At 37.0% G+C, this 18355-nt stretch overlaps 1 protein-coding gene across 1 annotated transcript; it reads left to right on the top strand.

Moving 5' to 3' along the window:
- The first annotated feature begins 215 nt into the window (after positions 1-215).
- Positions 216-786, top strand: ATXN7L3B (ataxin 7 like 3B). The gene has a single exon (XM_027071242.2). The coding sequence runs from the start codon at positions 352-354 to the stop codon at positions 643-645; it is 294 nt and encodes a 97-aa protein (XP_026927043.1). The 5' UTR covers positions 216-351; the 3' UTR covers positions 646-786.
- Positions 787-18355: the final 17569 nt, after the last annotated feature.

Genomic DNA, 18355 nt, shown 5'->3' on the forward strand with positions numbered 1-18355 from the left:
CTGAGGGGCGGAAGTTAGGAGGCGGGGCTAAGCCCGGACCTGGGAGCGGAAGAGGCCGGGGTTGCTGGCTGAGGCGCTGAGACCGTTTGGCGGTGAGTCCGGGGCCAGCCTGAGCTCAAAGTCCCGGACCCCGGGAGACGCCAGAAGAAACCGAAGGACTTGAGGTTCGGGAGCAGTCGCCGCTGGCTGCTGCTCTGCCTCCGCCCCCGCGGACGCCTCCGCCCCCGCCGCCTGAGGACGCGGCCCTGACAGGCCTCTAGGCCTAGGCGCGGCCCGAGGAGCCCGACGTGTTGCTGCCGGTGCTGCTGTGAGTAATACGAGCGCCCTCTCCACAGTCGTTTACAGATTAAAATGGAGGAAATTTCGTTGGCTAACCTGGATACTAACAAGCTAGAGGCCATCGCTCAGGAGATATACGTAGACCTAATAGAGGATTCTTGTTTGGGCTTCTGCTTTGAGGTGCATCGGGCAGTCAAGTGTGGCTACTTCTACCTGGAGTTCGCAGAAACTGGTAGCGTGAAGGATTTTGGCATTCAGCCTGTGGAAGATAAAGGAGCGTGCCGCCTTCCGCTTTGCTCCCTTCCCGGAGAATCTGGGAATGGGCCTGATCAGCAGCTGCAACGCTCACCCCCAGAATTCCAGTAGCTGCAACATGAGAGAGTCAGAGGGTGACCAGGACAATAACATAGACCGGTCCTGTGGTTTGGAGAAGTTAGGTATCTAAGTAGAAAAAGAAAAAAAATAAAATAAATAAAATAAGACAAAAGTCTCAATTCCCATTGAAGATCCTAGCCTTTAAAAACCCAAAGTGGAGAATTTAGGAATTCGGATCCTTTTATATTACCTGGAATCAGCTTTGAAACCCTGGGCAGGAGGAGCTGTGCATCCTGTGCACCGTACCGTGCAGGTCGAGCTCTACAGCAGAAAGTGCACGAGTGTACTGTGTCCATTGCACAGGTGAGCAGCTGTGTACCCAGCATATAAATCCTTTGGTTCCTCAGCCTTGCCGTCTGCCTGATGTCAAGGGCTTTCTCGGTTACTGACAGTTTGGACATAGCTGATGGTCAGGCCTTAATCACTGGGCCTCAGTGGGACTGCTCCTGTGATCTCTGAGCCTCTGATTTGGACTTCTCCAAGACAAGTGAAAGTCAGGTATGAGATCTGGATGTTAACAGTTCCAATTTGGGAAAACCAAGAAAAAGAATTACAACTGAATCTGGTAGGGGAAGCTCTGTGATCTTGGCTCCAACAAGAAGAAAAGGTCAAAGCTACCAGTTTCCCAAAGGTCCAGCATTTACAGTGACTTGAACAGACTTGGGGACAAGGGCTAACCTTTTGCTGAACAGAGCCCTTTGTCTTGCACCCCACCCGGTGGCATAGGCTTGGTAAATGGACAACTTGGTTATCCGGGCAGGCTGAGGATTTAGTTATGATCCCTTGAAGAGGTAGCAGGGGCCTCTGCAACTATGCACGATCTCTTAAACTGCAAGATTCATATCTGGATATATGATGCTGTGAACAACAGTTTGGTGGGGCAGTCATTTTCCTACTCTGAGTTACTATAGTGTTACCTAGCCAGTCCGTGTGTCTGACTTGGTCATTATGCCAGGTCACTACCTGCCTCTCATGCCAGGGGCAGGCCTGAATTACTGAAAAGTATAATGGCCATGCAGGAGACTGTGATTTGAAAGCTGAGCCCAGAGGGGATCTCTTCCAGCTACCTTCAGTGTTAATGGGTTAGTGCTAGGAGCCAAGGAGCAAGACTGGGTTGTCTCTCATCTGACTGCAGTATCCTATTGAATGCCCCTGTTCCTTGGGTTGGTCAGTCAAAGCTCTGTTATGGTGACCATCTAGACTGTCCCCACCTCTGTCCCTCATGAGGGGCAGCCCCTTCCATTCAGTCCCATTTGGACATTCTTGACAACAAGAGCTGTCCTTTTGTTGTCAGAAGTCAGGGAATGGGATAGGCAAGGTTGGGAAATGTGAGCCACATATCAAAACTACCCTCCACTTTACTCCCTGATCGAGGGTTTATGAAGTGTAGAGGGGTGAGAGCCCCAAAGTGAGCGGGAACGGTGCTGCTTTATTTGAAATGTTTTCTTACCTCATTCTGTGCCCCAGTAAGGGGCCCAGCCTCATCTGTCTGGCTTGGCCCCATGTTCCTACTGTCCCCTGCTCCACTGCCTATCTGGTGCAGCTCACAACTCCAGGTGCTGCCTGCCACCCTGCTTTCACACTGACCAGTTTCAATTCATCTCTCTTGATGCTCCTGCTTCTGAAGCCTGCCCAGTTTCCCTTTCCTTGGCTTGTTTTAAGTTTTTCTTTTCTTCTTCTTCTTCTTCTTCTTCTTCTTCTTCTTCTTCTTCTTCTTCTTCTTCTTTTCTTCCAGGAGATCCAGAGAAGAATCTTTCTGAGGGGTTCCTCTGTTCAGATTAAAATGGGGAGAGAACATAATTTTTTGTATATGAAAGGCAGTGTCATGCCTAAGCATTTTCCTATAGGACTGCCTTGCTAGATGCCTTCCTGCTGTGTCTTACTTCATAAGGAGTTACATCTTCCCACCTCCACTTGGATACTGTCTCTTAGGACCTAAGCAGAAGACCAGTAAAGACTGACACACACAGGGATGGAGTGGGTCCTGATCTGTTTTCTCTAAACCTTGCTGTGCATGTATCCTTATCCCAGAAGGAACTGTTTGCACTGTATGGACTGATTTGTGTTACATATAGACATTAAGGGAACCATAGTAATAGGGCTGGCTTCAAGACTGTCTATTATTGCATTCTCCCCCTGGAATTGTTCTGGTCAGGGTTAAGGTGTAGTTACAGATTGGTCTTCATGAATTGTAATAACTTTTTAGAAAGTTAAACTTCAGCAAGAGCTAAAATAATTTTGGGTTATCTGCCCTTGATTTTATAGACATCTCCTTCTAAGGGGATACATAGGGAAAGGAGGATCTAAGTAAAACTCTGGCCTATTCCCAAATAACGTCTGAGAAACAGGCTGAAGGTAGGGTCATCGTCCACTCTTCCTTCAGGGAGGGAGCTCTGATTGTGATATTACTGTTTGCTTTCTGGTCTTTCTCTTGGTTAGAGGAGGAAGAAGTGGAAAGTAATTTTGAATAATCATTGGTTCATATTACCTCCCTCTTGGTTATTGTTTTTGTTTTTTGCCCTCCCGTTATTAGGGCAGTAGCCCTAGGCCTCTCCTGGTTGGGTATGAAGTGGGCTAGGTCCAACAGGTGCCCTGAGGGGACAAACTAACTCCTTTCTTTTCTGGGGAGTGAATGCTCCCTACCATATAGTTGACAGTGGTTAGGAACTCTCCCTTCCCTACCTATCTTCCCTCTAACAGCAGAATTCCTATCCCTCCTTCCTTCCTCAATTAAGTATATTGATCACCCTGTAATTCTATTATGTATCTGAGTGTGTGTGTGTGTGTATGGGGGGAAGGGGTTCTTTACAAATTTTTGTGGTTTGTGGCTTTTTCTTCCAGACATTAGTTCCCACCACCGCATGTCCAGGGGCCATTGCCTGGCATTATCGCATGCTGGGATCATTGGGGAAGTGTAGTGAAGCTCACCACTGTCCTTTGTTTTGGAGATTATTATTTTTGCATAAGTAGCCCATCCTATACAGATTGCTAACTGTGTATTCCCCTTGCCCCTATGGCTGCTGGTGTAAATAAACTGCATCTCCCCATTGGTAAACAGTACTAATAAAATTTTAAAAAATGACTTTATTTAGACTGTATGTTCATCTTTTAAGATTATACATGTTTTTCAGGTATTGACATAGTAAAATAAATGTTGAATTGCTGTTGAACCTTTATCATTTTCTCCTGAATGGGAGTTTTATCAAAGTAGAGGAACTTTGTCCAACTTTATTTCTCCATCTAGTCCTACACATTTAGCCTTCTGCAACATCCAGTGTAAGAAACGAAGTAGGTGGTAAAGTAAATACAATCCAAGCCTGTCACTAAATGAGTCCAATGTGAAAGTCAGTTCTCTTTGAGTGGAACTCCAGATACCATAATATATACATTTTACCACCTTTTCAAGCTCATACCCTTGCTCTCAAGACACATGATTCATAGCAGAAAATGAGTCGGCCTTTCAAAGGTAATTTTTTTCCCAATACTTTTCATTATTTTTTTACCCCAACTCTTTAGGTCCTTCAGTTTGTTTTTAAAGTAATTCTGAGAATTTTTATTCCTTTCAGTTCCTAATCCAGAGGTGGAGCACTTCTCTTAGAAATTATACATATTGCTTAGTGCTGTTCAAACTTACTTGTTGGCTAAATGTTCTAGTTCATTAAAAAAAAAAAAAGTCCCAAATTGGAAGTAATATTTAGATGAGTAAAAATTATGATAGAAATGGGGCCAGCAGAAAAATCATCTCAGCACAATACCTCAGGGATATTATGGACCTGTACCATGGTATTGAGTCACCTAACATTTAAATGTAGCTGCAACAAATACTTTTGGATTTTATTTTGTATGTTTAGATTTAAATTAAATGTATTTGGTGCTAACCTAATTTTCTGAAATGAGGATTTGCAAGATCTCAATGCTTACTGGATCCATTTGATTTCAGGACTTTTAAATTCTTCCTTTCATGTTTTCTAACTAATGATCTTCATATTTAAAAAGAAAAAAAAAAAAGCATACCTTTTAACTCCCTGGATACTGCATTTTAACTACAGCATGTACCTTGAGGTCAGGAACCTAATTAATGGTTACTTGATGTTGACAAAGATAAAGACCCTGAAAATAAAGTATGCTCTGTAGTTAAGTATTCAGGAAGAGCTTTCTTTGCACACAGTAATAATTAGTAATAATTTAGTATTGGTCATAATAATTCATTAGGACCCATCTGAGTTACTTTGAAGTGTTATATATATATATTTTTAATGTTTATCTTTGAGAGAGAAAGAGCGTGAGCAGAGGAGGATCAGAGAGAGAGAGAGGGAGACAGAATCTGAAGCAGGCTCCAGGCTCTGAGCTGTCAACCCAGAGCCCAACGAGGGGCTTGAATTCATGGACCATGAGATCATGACCTGAGCTGAAGTTGGATGCTTAACTGACTGAGCCACCCAGGTGCCCCTTATGTGTTATAATTTTTTAAAAAGGGGGTACCTGGGCGGCTCATTCAGTTGAGCATCTGACTTTGGCTCAGGTGATGACCTTGTGGTTCATGAGTTCAAGCCCCACGCTGGGCTCATTGCTGCCCACGCAGACTCCACTTTGGATCCTCTGTCCCCCTCTCTCTCTGCCCCTCCTCTGCTTGTGCATTCTCTCTCTCTCTCAAAAAACAAAAACATTTTAAAAAGTATAAAATTAGTATATTGATGTGCTAAAATAAAAGCCCAGCACTTAAACTTTATTAAACACCTTTTCATGTTAGTCCTCAAAATAGTTACCTTGGTTAGTGCTGGTTCTCAGATCAGTTAGAGTAACATCAGACTTTAGAAGTTTCACTCTGCTGTGGAGGATGCAAGCTGTTTAATTCTCATTCATGTTCCAAATTATGCCCATGATGCTTAGGAGGATAACGTTTGTTACAAGTGATGCACTTGTTAAAAAATATTGCAGATAAACCTATAAATCCTTGTGTGGCTTTTCTCTTTCCATATTTTTCAAAATGTTTTTCAAAAATTTTCAATCATATATTACTTGAGCCTTGCTGGAAAAATGTGTGCTGAAAAGGAGATAGTACATTCATTTTAGAGATGAGAAAATATGTTCAAAACAGTGATTTACTCATATTTCAAAAAAAATACAGAAGCAATAGAAGCAAAAGTAGAATTCTGGTGCTAGGCTAGTGCTCTTTGTTGAAGCAATGAATTTTTAAACTAATAAATGAATGGAGTAAAGGACAAAATGACAGTTAAAGTAGAATTAAAAAATTGAGATGCTAGTGAAAACTGAAAGGCAATGAATCTGAAAACATTGAAAAAATGGAAAATCTATTAAAAATATAACTCCAAGGAACTTTTATCTTTTTAACAAATGAATACATCTAGAAGTTAAGAAAACTAATCTCATCTCTACCCAGATACATAAACACTAGCTACTTAGAATTTTATAGACAATACGACAAAAAAACATGATTATAAGCTAAGTGTATTGTGAAGATAGATGAAAAAAAATGAATATGTTAGCAAACCAACTCCTTTAAAATATCAAAAATAAACATTATCAACAAGTAAGGTTAATACCAGGAAAGAAAGATTTTTACTGCTTAACCGTGAATACTTGGAAGTATTCTCTTTAAAAGCAGGAATGGAAAAAAAAAATTCTCATTCTCAAATGATATCAACATGGGTAATTTTATAGAATCTATTAACATACCATTGGAAATAATGGTAGAATACAGTAGAGTTGCTGGATATAAAATCAATATCCAAAATCAGAATAATAGAAATTTTAAAACTTAACATTTACAATATGATGCAAAAAAAATTATAATGGTCTTATGAATTAATATGACAAGAGAGGTATACAGTTTTATGGAGAAGATGATAAAATTTTCTTCTGGCATATCGAAGTAAACCCAAATACATGGAGAGTAATAGGGTGTTCATAGATTGGAAGTTCATTATCATCACTCCAAATATATGAATTGAAAGTAATCTTGATTAAAATCCAAGTAGATATTTTTGTAGTAGATATAATTTGACAAACTAATTTTAAGTTTTAGATGAAAAGCAAGGTGCAAGAATAGACAAGATCTTTTTAACAAATTGTCTTACATAGTGTGGTTTTGGTGCAGAAAAAAACAATAAAGATTTCAGAATTAAACAGAAAAACACACGCACATTTATATTATTCTGATGTATGACGAAATCCAAATCCTAATGTACTATAATTAGTGGATTATAAACTAATATATTGTTCTGGAATTACCCATAAAACCATGTGAAAATTTATGTATAAAACCATATAAAAATTATCATGTAGATTTAAGACTTACTGTGGAAAAGTAAAACATGAAACCTTTGTAGAGACATATAGGAGTGTATGTATATAATTATAGGAAGATTTCTAAAGTAAACCACCAAAATAAAAGATTGACATATTGGACCGTTTTCATAAATGTAAAGCTTTCTGTGCCTTGTCATACTAGAAACACAAAATGCTATGACATGCTACTCGAAGTGCCGTAGTTCTTATCACTGGTAAATTGTTAAGAAAATAGTTACACGATTTACAAATGAACAAAGTAAAGAGCATCTCATTTGAAGAAATTCAAATGGCAAAAAAGATGTGAAAAGTTTACTTAGATTCAGAGAAGTGCAAACTAAAAACATGAAATACCAGTTTATACCACTCAGTGTGGTTAAAATAAAAAAGTGTGATGTTATCAAGTCTGAGAGTCATATAGAGCAATTAAAACTCTTATACATTTCTGGTGGGCTGTAAATTGATATATTTTTGAAAAGCAGTTTGGAAATACTGCAGTTGATAAGCATAACCAATACTCCAATTGTCAACCTCTTGTACCATTATTTGTAATAGGAAAAAGTTGAAAGCTATATAAATTCCCATTTAAAAATAGTCACTAGGAGCACTTGGCTGGCTCAGTCAGTTAAGCATCAGACTCTTGATTTCAGTTCAGGTCATGATCTCACAGTTTGTGAGTTCGAGTCCCACGTTAGGCTCTATGCTGACAGTGCAGAGCTGGCTTGGGATTCTCTCCCTCTCACTCTCTGCCCCTCCCCCGCCACACACAGGTGCTCTCTCTCAAAATAAACATTTAAATAAAATAAATAAAAAATAGAAATAGTCACTATACAGAAGTGAAGATAGCCAAGGCTATACAAATAAATACTTAGTAAAACATATATTCTTATAATTTGCTACCTTTTGTTTGAAGCTTAACAATGTGCAAACCAATGCTATATATTGCTTAGGGATATATACATACGTAATAAAAAGCATACCCAAATGCTAAACTGGACTTCTACTTCCATGTGTATATGATCTAGATATTGGAAAAAGACTTCTTGATGCAAAACATCTGAATGAATACTGAATAAATTGCAACAAAGATACTACAAGGGTCTTGCTATCCTGCCAATAAAGTAAGGGAAACACACCAGCTTTCCCTCATAAATACACACACACTCAAAAGCACAAACCAGAGATACAACCAAAAACAGAAAGTGGTGCTGCACTGAGGAACATACAAACACCGGAAACTTTCAGATGAGAATGGGAGATTATGCCTTTATCATCAAAAATTGAGACCATTACGCTGCACGTAAATACAAGGCACCTGACATACTCTTTTCACCCTTACTGAAAGGATGGCCAGAGTGAAAGAGACAGAGACCTTCCAGAGCAAACAGATAAGAAAGTCTCTGCCATGGTCTGAGCTGAAATTAAAAAATAAAAATATCATCATCATCATCATCATCATCATTTCCTTTGGGAATATGTACCCATATCTTTGCTTTCACATAGTTATCTACCCTGCTACTCAGAGAACAGTCCACCTGAAAATTGCTTAGTATGTGTCCAAGATGATACACCTCTTGACCATGTGATAGAATTTGGGTCCCTCAACATTCTCACAAAATATAAGCTCGCAATGAAAGAAACATCTATTTCTTTAAAGATTTCAGAGACTGGGGCCTGCTTTGGATTCTGTGTCTCGCTCGCTCTCTCTGCCCCCTCCCCTGCTCATACTCTGTCTCTCTCTCTCAAAAAAAATACATAAAACATTAAAAAAATAAAGTAAAAAAATAAAGATTTCCCTTATAGTTATCATATTCTGCATTTAATAATGCTGCTTACAAGAAAGGAGTTCTGATTCTGTAGATTATTATTTCTGCTAAATCTCTACAAATGTAGTACTACTTTCCAGTAAATAAAATTATTAAACACAGAATATAAAGGCTATGAATTAAACCCTTAAGTCAGTGGATGGAATTACAAACATGAACAAGAGAGAATAATGATGATGCAGTTATGAAAATGAAATGATTGGAACTTTTCAAAATGAAAAGAATGCCAGTAAAATAAAAAAATTCAATGTATACGGTAAAATCTCAGTTTAATCAAACTGGAAAAAAGAGATAAAGGAAAGAATCAGCATGAAGCACAGTCTGTTGGTGATGTCACTGTGCTTGCTTATTTAGACAGCAGAGTGTGTGTTTGTGTTTGCCTCCTTGTCTCCCATTTATAACCCCTCGGGCCGCTTTATTTTGTTTTTTCTTCACTGCACTTTCACCTTTACCATTATAATTATACAGTTTAATTATATATTACATTATAATGATAAAAGTGAAAGTGCAGCAAAGAAACAAGGTGGTGGCACTAAAAGTGCAATCAGATGTGATCAGAAGATGGCTGACCATGGGAATGGTGATACTGCCCATGTTCTCAAGACGCAAGGTATGCATCCAGAGGAACCTAATGAGGGCAAAATTATCAATGTAAATGAGAAAATGTGACAAAAAGAATAAAGATGTTTCAGAGGAAGTGAAACTACTAGTATACTTGACATTAAGGGATATCAGATATATTTCAAAATATTGAGGGCACAGGGGGCAAAATGTGTGGTAGGTGGAATTCTAAAGATGGTCTTGAGATTTTTGTTACCTGGTTATTCAACCAAACAGTAAGCTAAATACTATCGTGAAGGGATTTTGCAGATGTAAGTCAAGTGCCAAGTCAGTTGACCTGGAGATTATTTGACTGGACTTGACCCAGTCAAGTGAGGACTTTAAAAGCAAAGTGTTCTCCATTTCGTGGTAGAAGACATCAGATTTGTGTGGGAAGGATTCAATGAACCATTGCCGGTATTGAAGATGAAAGGGGGGCACGTGAAAAGGAATGCAGGTGCGTCTTGCAGCTGAGTGGCCTTTCTGATAGCTAGCAAGAAAGGTGTATCCATCAGACCAAAACCCACAGAAAATGAAATATGCCAACAATCTGAATGAGCTTGGAAGCTGATCCTTTCCCAAAGCCTTCAGATAAGAGCCTAGCCCAGCTGGCACTTCGTCTTTGGCTCCCGAGACCCCTCTGCCAAGCGTGCCCTGACTTCTGACCCGGAGAACAGTGAGATAAGTGAGGACTGTTTTAAGCAGCTAGATTTGTGGTAAGTAATTACACAGCATTAAAAACTAATACAGCTGTAACTGATCCAAACTGAGGAAGGATTATGATAACTTTCCAAGACTTAGAAATATCCTCATCCCAAATCATGACTTATTTATGAGAATAAGGTAAGCACTGTTAAAACTAATCTTGATGTATTTTAATACAAATGAAAATTATTTTCAGTGTTTCTAATATTTATATTTACAGCGTAATAAATAAATACTGGTTTTATGATTTTTTACTTCCTCATACATTTGCTCACTGAAAATAAAAGAGTTTTTAGGGGCACATGGGTAGCTCAGCCAGTTAAGTGTCCAACTTCGGCTCAGGTCATGATATCTCAGTTCGTGAGTTTGAGCCCTGCATGGGGCTTTGTGCTGACAACTCAGAGCCTGGAGCCTGCTTCAGATTCTGTGTCTCCCTCTCTCTCCATTCCTTTCCTGCTTGCACTCTCTCTCTCTCTCAAAACTAAACATTAATTTTTTTTAATTAAAAAAAATAAAAGCTTTTAATATTTTCACAAAAAATTTTTTTAAAGTGATTAAATGACCTTAATTCTTCCCCTTTGTTAAGATTACTTTGCACTGTTTCAGCTTGCATGATCAATTTTACTGTCCATACAACCTGCAAAGATAATGCTGCCTGTATTACTATCACAAATAAGTGATTATAATATTAAAATATTTCAGAGATGTTAATACTGTATCTTTTCTAAAATATGTTCCAAATTCAAAAAATTAGCAGCCAAGAAATCACACATCAACCTTTGATAGATAGCGTAGGTGGGTTAGCCTAAAATGCAAATGGTATGGGTCCGCCTAGATAGCTGTAAGACTGACTGAAGAAAAAGAAGGAAAACAGTTGGTAGCAAAAGGGGAGAAAGAAAAATATAGGCTAAAGGGAATGGGGAGTATTTAAACAAGAATCCTTGGGAGGAGGAAGGTACTATCTGCATTAATGAAAAATCTCAAAGTGAATTGCATAAGAAAATGCAAAGTATAAGAAGAGAAAAGTTGCTGGGCATTGCACTCAGATGTTTGTCTCTTGATACTCTATTAGTAGTGAATTTGGGAAGGTAACTCATTCTTTATGAACTCTGACTTTCTCTTTCTACTATTAGATATAGCAATAGTACTTCACAGTTATAAAAACTATATAAGTTTTAGCCTAGTTGGGATAATGGGAAGTGCAGGAATAAATTAAGGCTTTCCTGAGAAAGTGATATTTAAACTGAAAACCTAGAGTTAGAGTTACCTAGGATAAATTTGTCAGAGTAGATGAAGAGTAAATTGGGAATGGATTGTTGGAGGGGGATGGAGATGGAACAAAGGAGTTGGAACCTGTGTGTTAGAGAGAGAACCGTGTGTTAGAGAAAGAGAACCATTCAAATGGAAAGCTTAAAGCTCCAGGGAAATTATCATGTTATGATTCTTGTAGATGGGGGAAAAAAAATCTGTTAATTGATATAAAACCACGTATCCCTTCCATTTCTATCAGGAGCATCCTGGATGCTCTTGAAAGCAAATGTCATTAGATGGTGATCTTTAATATTGGCATAAATCCCTTACTTGGATTTTATCAGGTAAATAGATAAATCATAATTAGGGATATAATTTCACAGAACTCTAAGCAAACAAACTCGTTAATATAACACCTTACACCTGCAAGGTTAATCTTACATCTGCAAGATTCGAGTGCTGCTTTAAATACATAATGGCCTCTCTACTTTTAATGTGTTTTTGTCTCCTAAACTTACTCTTCTCCCACTGGATTCTCCCCAGTCTCCCAGCCCTTTCTGTTTTCAGACACATGCACCCATGCATGCCCATATGCCTGTGCACACATAAGATGTAACTAAACCAAGCCCCAGTTCAGAGTAAGGTTAGCTAATCTGCTTTTGCTCTTGCTGCTGTATGAATTATTACCGTTTAGGGCTTAACTTGCAGAGCAACTACTTTTACAGTTTGAAGGCATATTAGTGTTGGCTTCTGAAGTACTTCCCTTCCAGCTAAATTTTCTTTTCCAATTGAAAGTGCTTGTGTTATGTCTGCTTAATATTGGATTCAACAATGATGCAACAATTGATTTAGACTTTGTGTAATAGATTGGGGAAAAAAAACCCAAACAGTAAGCTCAGTTGTGACTCTACAACAAACTCTGTGACCCCAAACAGACAAGTTCTTTCACTGATAAATTAATAGGCTTAAGTGAAGTGATTTCTTGGTTCCATTCCACTTCTAACATTCTGTGATTCCATGAGCTAAACTGTTTACTCCAACTCATATAAAGCATGGAAGGTCCAGATTCAAATAACTTTATCCTTTAATTTTTCCTTATATCCCAAATTACTCCATCAGTTAATCCACTGTACATTTTTTACTATATGCCAGTGCAAGGCATACCTTTGTTTCTAACTTCTGATCAGTTTCATACTATTATCAAATATTACTTTCTGTGTAAATTTACCACTTGCTTTAAAGACTTACTGTCACCACCCCCATTATAGTTTGGCCTTCAAATTTATTTTTTAGAAATCTTTGTTAGTCTGTGGGCCTTAACTAGGTAATGATATAATTTATTGCCCAAAACATAATACTTTCGAAAGGACAAGGAGGCACCATCAATAACACCTAAATAACCGTTGTAAACTGAGACTCTCCCAAGAAAACCAGGATGTAGGGTCACTCTAGTAATAACCCTTTGGGCCCTGTTAAGACAGGAGGTCTGATAAATATTTTATACATCCACACGATAAAGTAGCTTAATTATCTTTTTCAATCTGAACCTAATAAATGCCCCTAATATACCACTTTCTGCCTCTAGTGCTCCCTTGGGACTATCTCATAGCTTTCCCAAGTAGTAAACATTGTAACTGTTATAGACCAGTTGACACTATTATCATGCAGGGTGGGGTAGACTGTACTATAGATTATTTTTCTTCCTGTTAATAATGAATAATCTATAATAAATACTAGATAAACCAATTGGAGTCTTTATTCTTTTATATATTCTACCCTATTGGAATATTATTTGAATAGAGGTGGTTTTATTAATCTATTCTTGCACCCTTCTGTCATTACACAGAAGAGTTATTACAGCTAATGTTAATAAGTCGGCATCTGATATTTAGGGATCTTGGTTGTCGACTTTTATTTCCATCACAGGGAAAACTTACCAATAATATGTGGTATGTGAAAAACAGATTGTGACAGCCCCCTCTTTGGAGCACTCCCCTGCCTACTCTACCTCCCACCACCTCGGTCTCAAATCTCTATGCAAATCACTCTCACCTCTCCCATGACTAATGGAGAGGAACAGAGTAAGACAGTCCTTGTAAGCAGGGACCATTTACCCTAATATAGCTCCTTACGAGGTGTAGAATTGTCTATTAGAATGTAAGTTTCATGAGAACTGACGAGATTGTGTTGTATACTGCCCAACACAGTGTCTAGCACATTATAGATGTTCAATAAATATTGCTAGAATAATGACAGAAGTAAATGTATAATGAATGGAATAATGTTCTGTTATATAATTCAAGAATAAAACAATGGATTCATTTTGTTCTTAGCAAAGGATGAACAAAATTCTCTTACCATTATTTCAATTATGAAATCAATCTTCTTACTAGATATTTGTATATTCCAGGTTTTCATTTATCTTTTTTAAAAATGTAACATCACACACTTTTAAGCAAATTCAGTTTTTCTAAGAATCAAGAATTTTAAAATTATCCTTTAGAAATGTAGCAAACTATTTGTCCTTTTTTGCCTAGTACGTTGTTAATCCAAACAGTGAAATGGGAAGTTTTTATGTTTGGTTACAAAAGGCAAATAAGATAAATTAATATTCATCTCGTAGCTTCCATTTCCTATGAAGCACCTTGGCAATTAAAATTTGATGAGTTTATTTTCTCTTTTTGCGGGACAGCATGAATGAGATCATCACAACTTGCATAAGAAGCTAAAATGTTAGGTTTCGAGGGTGGACTATTATATGATGATTTAGTCACAAATTTTACATTTTAGTTTTACATAGAAGAACAAACTTATGATCAGGTAGCTTATTACAGCAAAAGAAAAGTTTATAACAAAACATACAATACCACAACAAAAGTAGCCAACAAATCTTAGCTACGATTAAATTTAACCACTAGAACAGAGAAAACTCCTAGCTTTAAGACATTTCTCCATTGGCCTGCAGTGCTCATATATTCCATCATTTATTTTTACTGTTGTGCTTGCTAAAATTAAAATCATTCTAAGGTTTTATTAACCCTGGCATATTTGTTCTTGCCATGATGGAAACTGAACTCAATTTTAAATCTTGATTAACTTCTTTTAGTAACCAAACAATAGTTTCCAAATAGTGGCCAAATCCTCTATCTATTTAGAGCCTCAGATAATTTCATGTGTGGATAAATGTCATGTTTGAATAGAATTTTTTAAACAATTACTTTTCAAAAGAATTCACCATTGGAAACATCATTTTTAGATTTGTGAACAAAGACAAATTGTTAAGAAAATAACAACTAGATTTTAAATCATTTAAGCTATAATTTTAAATGTCACCCACTTTTCCCCAGTGATTTTTTTCTTTGTTTTTAACTCTGTGGCTTTGCTACAGGTCAACCAATTACTCAACAGTTCAACTAGAGAATCAGTGAAGTGGCTTCTGAGCATCATTTAATGGAAAGAGCCTTTGATCTAAAAATAATTCAAGTGCAATCTCACAGAAGGACCAAATCAATGTACTAGATTATTTTAAAGTAATTGGAATTTATTTTGCACTAATTTGTGATTTGAGTTAAAGCCCCAGACTTGAAAACAAGATGATAGTACCTGTTCTGCCAAAGAAGAGCCATGTGATCATTGATAAATCATCTTGAAACTCATGTTTTCTCACATTTAAAACAGGAATAATAGTTTCTACCATTGTACCTGCACAGTGATGTTGTCAGAATTAAATAAAGTCATGGCTATGTCAGGGTTTTTTTAAATATCAGTGTATTTTATTCTTACTTGCCTCAGATCAGTCAATGCATATGAATATTGCAACTGCATACCCAATGTTCACTAATGTGAGAGAGATCTAGTGGAACATTTGGGAGTTGCCCTCTATTTAATGTCTTGTTATCTGTCATTGAATTTTTAATTCTCTTCAAAGGATACATATTAATTATGTATTCTAGAAGGAAAAAGAAGTTACTTCTCTGCAGTGTGTTATCTCTTTGTTTATTTGGTAATTTAAACATGTATCCAAGTATTGCAGTAATTTCACAGAAAGATGCTCTAACCAAAAAAAAAAAAAAAATCTTTCAGAGTAGTTGATGATGCATTTTGCTATTAAAATATTTTTAAGTGTATGTAAATGTGTGAGTATAATTATAATCTTTACTGTGTCACATGTGAAGGAGAGCACAGCTTATGTAAAAGAGAGCTTACCCAAGAATTACACCTGTTACCTTAAGTGCTTTGCTTATTCTAAAGGCCTATTTATTACATTGTTGTTACAGGATTGCCAATGTCTGCACTAAATATTGCACTAAATACTAAATGTCAGCAAAATATAACAATTTGACTTCTTCTATCATAATTCTTTGCCCATTATATATATCTTTTCATCATGGAAAAAATACAATTACATAATTTATGTAGCTTCCTCCTTCTGTCTTTGCTCTCTTTTTTCTCTGGACATCGGCTGTGAAATGCTTGCCTGTATCAGTAATTCATTCCATTATGACTTAGCAATATGAGAAGTGAGTGGTCCGTCATGAGCAAAATATATAAATGTACAAACCATGTTTTGAAGAACTAAAAAATATTTTTTCTACATATACAGTCCAATTAATTCAGTTAAATATTGTGCATTTATTGTAAATCTTTGTAATAACAAATATTACAATTATGATATACTCCTAAGGCAAGATATCTCTCAAAAACAGGTTTCATTTTCTTAGTCCTGTACTCTTGTGAGGGAAATCAGTAAACTCAGTTGAACCTTCTAGGCTAAGGTTTAAATCAAGGAAAACCTTAGGATATAAATATCATGGGGTTAGAGCATCTCATTTAACATTATACACTGAATACATATATTTTTCTGTTTTATCATGATGTTTGCTACAGAATCATTCATTTTGAAAATAATTTCCCGTTCCATCATCTCTTATTTAATAAAAGAAGTCATCCTTTCTGCTTCCAGTCTTAATAGGCTTTTTTCCAGTTGTCAGAATTGTTTTTGGGTTGGTGTAAATACTTGTTTGTAAATACATTAAGAAGTAAAAAAGGTTTTGGTATAGCCGTTTATTTAAGACTTATGGCCTACCCAGCATAATTAGAATTGGTAACTATTGGTAAATATACTTTTGATGCTACAAATATCTCTGCCCAAATAAACAATGTTAACTTCTCAGTTTGAGTCACCAACATCAGTATTTCCAAGAATATGTCAGGTGACTGTTGATCCGGGGTTCTAGGTAAAAGTTAATATATATGCCATCTTAATAGGTATTGCGTGTCTCTCTGTGTGGGCAGTCTCATAACCTCCAGTTATATCTCTATTAGACTATAGGATAATCATCTCATCCCTTGAGACTTCTCTCACAGATCCCAGAATGAATTTTTGTATGCTAAGCCATTACAAATGTACTTTCCAAATTTGGGGAAAACCATCTGGCTCTTTTTACCAGATGTGATTTGTAGACAAATGGATAAAATCTGTATCTGTATGTAATAGAGATTGTATTTAAGTTGAATGGTTCTAAATTAGTGCAGCTTTAAGATGCATGAACACTCTGCCATTACCATCAGTAGTAAGCACAGGTGGTCCAAGCTGCTAATCCCTTGGTAAGATTTTAGATCTTATAATGTCTTTTGACACTCAGTCCACTTGAAATGAATTTCTCAGTTGAGTCACCTCTATAAATTTAACTAAAGCACTGGGGTTATTGTCTACAAATATGAAAGAAGAAAAGAACATTTAACACTCTCATTTAATAATTGTCTCATGAGCTTGTTCAAAACCAAGTTGAGTCTTTAGAAAAACAGTACTCTGCAGTGGCAAAGTGTAAGGATTTAAAAATTATAGAAATCTGGATTTTAAACCCAGCTTTATGACCAATAATCTTGCCATTTTGCATATTAGATAACTTTTCTGAGCCTAGGTTTTTTTTCATGTGTGCAATGGGGTTTTAAAAACAACTGTTTATGTTTATTATAAAGATTAAAAATTGCATACACACAAACACATGCACGCAAATATGATTAGTGTATAATGACTTCATTAAAACAATGTATCTATCCTCTGCAACAGCAAAACTATCTACTCGCTGATTTCCTCACCTTATCCTCACTTTATCTTCCCTATAAACAGCCAGAGTACCCTGCCTGTAGCAGAGACCCTTGTTTGAGTTTGAGATACCTTATTTATGTTTGGAAATTTAGTACAGCATAGCCATCAAGGTTATTTTAGGGGATATGTCATGAAGAAATACTACTTTTATGGGCTGAATTGTGTCCCTTCAATATTTGTATATTGAAGTTCTAACCCCAGTACCTCAGAATATGATTGCATTTGGAGACAGGGTCTTTAAAGAGATAATTAAGGTAAAATGAGATCATATGGGTGGGCCCTAATCCAATATGACTGGTATCCTTATAAGAAGAGGAGATTAGGACGGGGACTCACAGACAAAAGGACTACCATGTAAGGACACAGAAAGAAGATGGCCATCTGCTGCTAAGGAGAGAAGCCTCCAAGAACTCAAACCTGCTGACACTTTGAACTTGGACTTCTAGCCTCCAAAACTGTAAAATAAATGTTTGTTGTGTAAGCCACTCAGTCTGTTGTATTTTGTTATGGTAGTCTCCGCAAACTAATACAACTATATGTTGAAGCCAAGAGATTTGGTTTAAAGTTGATGACCTATCATCTGAAATGAGGGCGGATTCTCAGTACATACAGCCTGGTACTTATAATTCACATTAATCCTGCCAGATTCTCACAGAATTATGACCAATGCTCACTGATGACGCTGAAAAGTAAAAGTACGTAAAAATTGTTAAGAAAAATTTTGCCATGTTTTATGCCAACATTTGACAGCTGCAATACAAGTAGCAGACCCAGAAACAGAACTCAGGACACCAGATGGATCCCACATCACAGGATAAAGGAATACAAGCACATGGCAAGAGTAGGGGTGAAATTGAGAAGCATCAAAATGGGAGACAAAAATGGATGTCAAGTATTT

This window comes from Acinonyx jubatus, chromosome B4 (assembly GCF_027475565.1).
Source record: "Acinonyx jubatus isolate Ajub_Pintada_27869175 chromosome B4, VMU_Ajub_asm_v1.0, whole genome shotgun sequence".
Classification (NCBI taxonomy): Eukaryota; Metazoa; Chordata; class Mammalia; order Carnivora; family Felidae; genus Acinonyx; species Acinonyx jubatus.

Coding starts and splice junctions, on each gene's coding strand:
- ATXN7L3B (XM_027071242.2), top strand. CDS start 352: ATGGAGGAAATTTCGTTGGCTAACCTGGATACTAACAAGCTAGAGGCC.